The 5,614-nt window shown below is 41.1% G+C and overlaps 1 protein-coding gene across 2 annotated transcripts in view; it reads left to right on the top strand.

Moving 5' to 3' along the window:
- LOC104949786 (serine/threonine-protein kinase PAK 7) overlaps positions 1-4,320 on the top strand; it is a 31,482-nt gene extending 27,162 nt beyond the window's left edge. For both annotated transcript variants that reach the window (XM_010776191.1, XM_010776190.1), the window contains exons 7-10: positions 937-1,063; positions 1,465-1,590; positions 1,687-1,821; positions 3,449-4,320. In XM_010776191.1, the coding sequence (XP_010774493.1) occupies positions 937-1,063; positions 1,465-1,590; positions 1,687-1,821; positions 3,449-3,604 (544 nt within the window). In that variant the 3' untranslated portion in view covers positions 3,605-4,320. The remainder of the gene's footprint in view (positions 1-936; positions 1,064-1,464; positions 1,591-1,686; positions 1,822-3,448) is intronic.
- The last annotated feature ends 1,294 nt before the right edge of the window (positions 4,321-5,614 follow it).

Below are 5,614 nucleotides of genomic sequence, written 5' to 3'. Positions count from 1 at the left end.
GTGCGTGCGTGCGTGCGTGCGTGCGTGCGTGTGTGTGTGTGTGTGTGGTCTACATACGTATGAAAATGCACTACGAATATGTTGGTCTATGTCTGCAAATGAGCGTGCCTCTATTTCTGTACATGTATGTGATGGCAGCTCGGTGCAAACACACTCATAAACACGCGGCATGGCCTGGCCAGCTGGGTCTGGATGTTAATGTGCAGTTGAGCTGTGAGTGTGTGTGAGTGTGTGTGTGTGAGCTCAGTCAGACGCACTGCATCGCCCTGGCTCTCCATATGGGACCCTCTTGCTGCGCTGCACACCCCGGCCGCTGCAGGCTACAGGGTTTTTTTTTTTCAAACTGGATTTCTGCTCCATCTTAGTTGTGTTCCACTGTAATCTCTTTCAAATGACAGCAAAGTCTGAAACAGTAGTCATTGCTACCACTCAAAGTATAGTATGTTATTACTTGAAATATTACATTTGAGGTATTGGCTATATGTTGTGTGTTGTAGTTTCTTTCTACACATTTAGAAATAATTACTTAATTGAAGCGATTTAAGACATTCACTTTCGTCTTATTATCTCAACATCTTATTTTTCACCTTCCCACAATGCACAACAAAGAAAGAGGTCAAATACAGAAAACACCTGGATTAAAGAGATAAACTAATAAATAAAATAAATTGATACAAGAGAATTGATTCTTTCTGAAGCTATGAAAATAAATATAATTCAAACATTAATAGTACATTTACCATGAACATATAAATAAATAAGAATATCTTCAACTCAATTAGAAATCCCTGCTTTTTATGACGTTCCACTGTCCCTAAATGTCTTAGCGTTCAATTTGTAGGTTTTGAAACCCATGAAATAAATTGAAAGTAATAAAAAAAAAGAAATCAAGCTTAATTTGCTGACAGGTATGTGTGTGTGTGTGTCTTCTTACAGGATGAACGAGGAGCAGATTGCTACTGTGTGTCTGTCTGTGCTGAGGGCTCTGTCCTACCTGCACACACAGGGCGTCATCCACCGAGACATCAAGAGCGACTCCATTCTACTGACCAGCGATGGCAGAGTAAGTGCACATGATGAGTTTATTCATTTGTGTTTTAATATATTATTCATTAACATGACTCCCTTTGGGGGCCTAATAAACCCTGCAGATGCCCCTTTTAAACTGGGATCTTACCCAGGTATTGAAAACTGTTACCCTCTTTCCTCTCACCGGTGATTTCAACACGTGGCCCTGTAATTAAATCCTGCCTAATGCGTCCTAACGAGCTGATAAGACATGATTAATTGAAGGCTAATTAAGCACTTATACAAGAGATTAGTGTCTTATATGAAGGCTCTTCATCACAATGGGTCAGTGCTCTTCCTGACATCAAACACAGAGGTTCTGAGCTCATGTAATCTACACAACTACAAGATGAAGAGGGGAACCTGAAGGCAGCACTGTTTGTGTGTTTTTTGCAGATCAAACTATCAGACTTCGGCTTTTGTGCCCAAGTTTCCAAAGAGGTGCCCAAGAGGAAGTCCCTGGTGGGCACGCCCTACTGGATGGCCCCCGAGGTCATCTCTAGACTGCCTTACGGGACTGAGGTGAGGATTACACACACAAAGATTGACATTGAGATGTATGATGCTGTATGTGCTAGCTCCAGTACAGAGAATGAAGGATGTTGTGTGTGTATCCAGGTGGACATCTGGTCTTTAGGCATCATGGTTATCGAGATGGTGGACGGAGAGCCCCCCTACTTTAACGAACCCCCTTTGCAGGCCATGAGGAGGATACGAGACAACCTGCCCCCCCGGCTAAAAGAGTCCCACAAGGTAAGAAAGACTTCACAGCAAGTTTGTTGGACAGTAAGCACAGGGAAAGGACATTCTAAGGAAAACATGCAAGACATAATTAATGGATCCTTCCAGAAATAAGTATATGATTGCTCTAAATGACCAACATTCAGAATCAGAATACCTTTATTCGTCCCACAGAAGGGACATTTACATTTGTTACAGCAGAAAAGACAGCTTAATTTTAACTAAGAAGCATTCATAAAACAAATATTAAAGATAAAGAAAAGAAAAACATTACACAATTTACAAAATACACATCCTGTAACAGTTCTGAAGATCTAGCAGCCAGATATATTTTGCACAGTTATTAACTGCAATATATATATTGCACATATTGCCCATAGTATTTATCAACAAGGGGTGTTATAGTCTGTGTTGTTGTGTGTGGGGGGGTCTACTAGGGGCCGTGGTGGTTATAAATATTCATGTTGATCACCATGTTGGACAGAGACACAAACTAATAAATAAAAACCTTCACCATATTTGATAATACATTTATCTTGGATCTTCCTTCCTGGCTGCATTTCTGGTCATTTCGGATGCGGGATACACTACACTGAAATATTTTGTGATTTGTGTCCTGACTTTTTGTAGAAGGTCATGCTACAAAGGACCTACTTTCTTATTGGAGACTTACTAGTTTTCTTCTGTGTTTAGGTTTTCTTTTATCTAGAAGGCCTGGTACCGTTTCACTCTGTGTGTGAACCAGAAATAACAGCCAGTGTCAGTAAATCTTTGCCCCTCTGATTAGTATGCTGGCTGGCAGGGTGTCTTTAAACCAGACAAAGAGTTTACAGCCATGCTTTCAGCTCTCTGAGGCTGCCATTCAAACAAGCGGTGCTTTGACTTAAGGCTATGTCAGCATGCTTACAATGACAATTATAACACCCTGATAACAGTTTAGCAAACATTGCAATATAGAAAGGTGCAATTTACAAATTGCAGGAAGTGTGATAGGCAGAACATTATGGAATCTGGTGCTGACGAGAAGTCATGATCGTTCCAATATTGTAAATAATATAGTAATTGTAATACCCCCCAAAATAATAGCAATTACATATTTTTCTAAACCATTCAGCCTTGCAACATATTGCAAAAGTATCTTTTTTATCATGTAATCCAGGGATTTCAAACTCACTTTCATCACGGCCCACATCAGCATTATGGTTGCACTCAAAACGCCGGTTGTAACTTTAAGACTATATAAATATACATATATAAATATTTAATATGTATAAAATAATATATTATATTACATTATTGCCTCTGCTTTGGATTATTATTATTGGATAGGGTAATAACTTCATAATTAACTACGTCTGAAAGCAGAAGTCCAGGGCGAAGAATTGCAAATAACTGCAAGTCTCAAAATGAGATGCATTGTGGGACATGTAGTTTATGGGCAACATGCTTCTGTAAAGCGTGCCACACGAAATGAAGTTACGGGCAGGATTTGTCCCGCGTGCCTTGAGTTTGACACCCCTGATGTAAACCATGATTCAAATCGCCAGTTCTTAATCTAATTAGTTTCTTGTGTAATAAACCTCCCTTTACAATCAAAGCCAAATTCAGGATTAGATTACACCCTCTATTGTGTCCTCAGGTGTCCTCAGTGCTGCGCTCATTCCTGGACCTGATGCTGGTGCGGGAGCCTTCGCAGAGAGCCACGGCCCAGGAGCTCCTCCAGCACCCCTTCCTCAAGATGTCCGGACCCCCTTCCTGCATCGTGCCCCTCATGAGACACTATCGCCACCGCTGAACTGCTGCTGGCCCCAAAACCTGCCCTGTTCTACACTAAAAGACACACACATACACACACTAGCAGGGTGGCACTCAACCAGCCATCCACCCCCAGCGCTCGGTGGCGCGCCACTAACACTCACACCTGTTACCGTGAAGTAGATTAGCTAGAGGAATATTTGAGAAATTACATTTAAAAACAAACAATGGAGAAAATAAGTCTTGTTGAAACTGAACTGGAGTAGAAGAGTAACTCGCTGGACGTCCAGTAGAAGCGTGTGGGCTCGCTCGCCCTGCTGCAGTCTTCTCTCTTCCTTCACTTTGAAGTCTGCAGCTCCATGTAGAGTTGTAGAAGCCATCAGCAAGAGCTTCAGAGGGCTGTGCTGATCTGCTGACGTAGTGGAGGTCTCCGCTCCAGACCAGAGCAGTGGAGGGCAGAACAATCATCTGTGCCAGAGAGGGCTCTGACTGGTAATGACTGTTGTACAGCTGCTGCTCAAACAGAGACCACCTCTCTCGTATCGCTCCTCATACACTAACAGTGAAAATGTATTTTAGAGAAACTTGTAAGTTTTTCTGTACAGTTTTGATAATTTGCAGTATTTTATCGTGTCGTAACCATTGTGATATGAGCAGTATTAAATAGAGTTTCTGCAGAGATCTTTCCTACTGTTTATAATCCAGTTTTTGCTTAAAGATATAAGAGAAACCCAAATAAACCCACCTTAACTGTTACTAAAAGTACTAAATATATTTATTATCTTACATTTGTAGACAGAACTTCCATTAAATGTTGGAAAAAAGGGTAATGACAGAATTTTGTATGACGTTTTGAAGTATTTATTTATTTATTATTGGAATTGAAGGTTTATCTTTTTGGTAGTGTGGCCTTTTTGTTTGTTTTGTTATGTTTCCTTGTTGGGTTTACATTTCTAAAAGCGCATCGCAGACAGTGCTGTCAGTTGTTATATCATCCAAGCAATACCCCAAATTTATTTATGAACCATGATGCCCTGTATTTATGATACTGTAATTACGCCATGCATTTAAATGTAGCACAGATGGAGTGGATTTGTCAAAAAAGATTTTCCAGATTTACTCCACGCAGACGTGTTTTCTTTTATATTAGGAGTCTCATCCTGTTTCTGTAAATGCCAAGAGGCGCCCATCAAAGACGCCCGCCTCCCGCGCAGATTTTCGGATGCTGATAAAAGGTCTCGTTTTCTACTCACATCCTCACTGTCATCATCTCACTCCTTATCCCACCTCAGTCAGACACACTACTCGCTATCACTGGAACTGTGCTGCCATTCTCATCTCTGGTCAGGCCGGGAGAACAGTGTAATCCTCCTCCCCGCATCGTTTTTACCCATCATTCACTGTGATATGTAAATATGACTGTGTATACGTGTGTGTGTGTGTGTGTGTGTGTGTGTGTGTGTGTGTGTGTGTGTGTGTGTGTGTGTGTGTGTGTGTGTGTGTGTGTGTGTGTGTGTGTGTGTGTGTGTGTGTATCTCTGTATGTATGTCAAAGAGCAAAAGAGGTAGAGCGTGTTTATCTCTGTACAACATCTGAAAGTGTGTGTGTGTGTGTGCTGGCTAATCCTTGACAAAGTGTCAGGACTTGAATGAGTAACACTTATCTGTGGTGTTGGCTTGTACAGTGATATTGCATGTTTGTTATCAGTGAAGCTGGTTTCAATTAAAAAAACGCCCATAAAAACATTGAGATGTGTTGCATGGATTTTTCCTTCATTACCTTCTACAGTCTCCTCTTCTTCTCTGTCTCATACCAAGCAGAGATTTTTTTTTACACTTTCAGATTATTCAAGGGAGTTCCTCTCAGTCATCAACAGTTTATTTTCTCTTTGTTGTTTGGGCCTTCCATATTCTCTTAATTCAAAAGTTCTCATTTCCAACTATTTCACCCTAACTTCACCTCCGAACAGAAGGCAGGAAGACACATCCACGGATCGCCGTTGCCATAATATGAGGTTATTTCTCTTTCTTTCCTCTAAGCCATTCCCCCT

This window comes from Notothenia coriiceps, unplaced genomic scaffold (genome assembly GCF_000735185.1).
Source record: "Notothenia coriiceps isolate Sejong01 unplaced genomic scaffold, NC01 NC01_scaffold00016819, whole genome shotgun sequence".
Lineage (NCBI taxonomy): Eukaryota > Metazoa > Chordata > Actinopteri > Perciformes > Nototheniidae > Notothenia > Notothenia coriiceps.
This window is presented reverse-complemented; position numbering and strand designations above follow the sequence as displayed.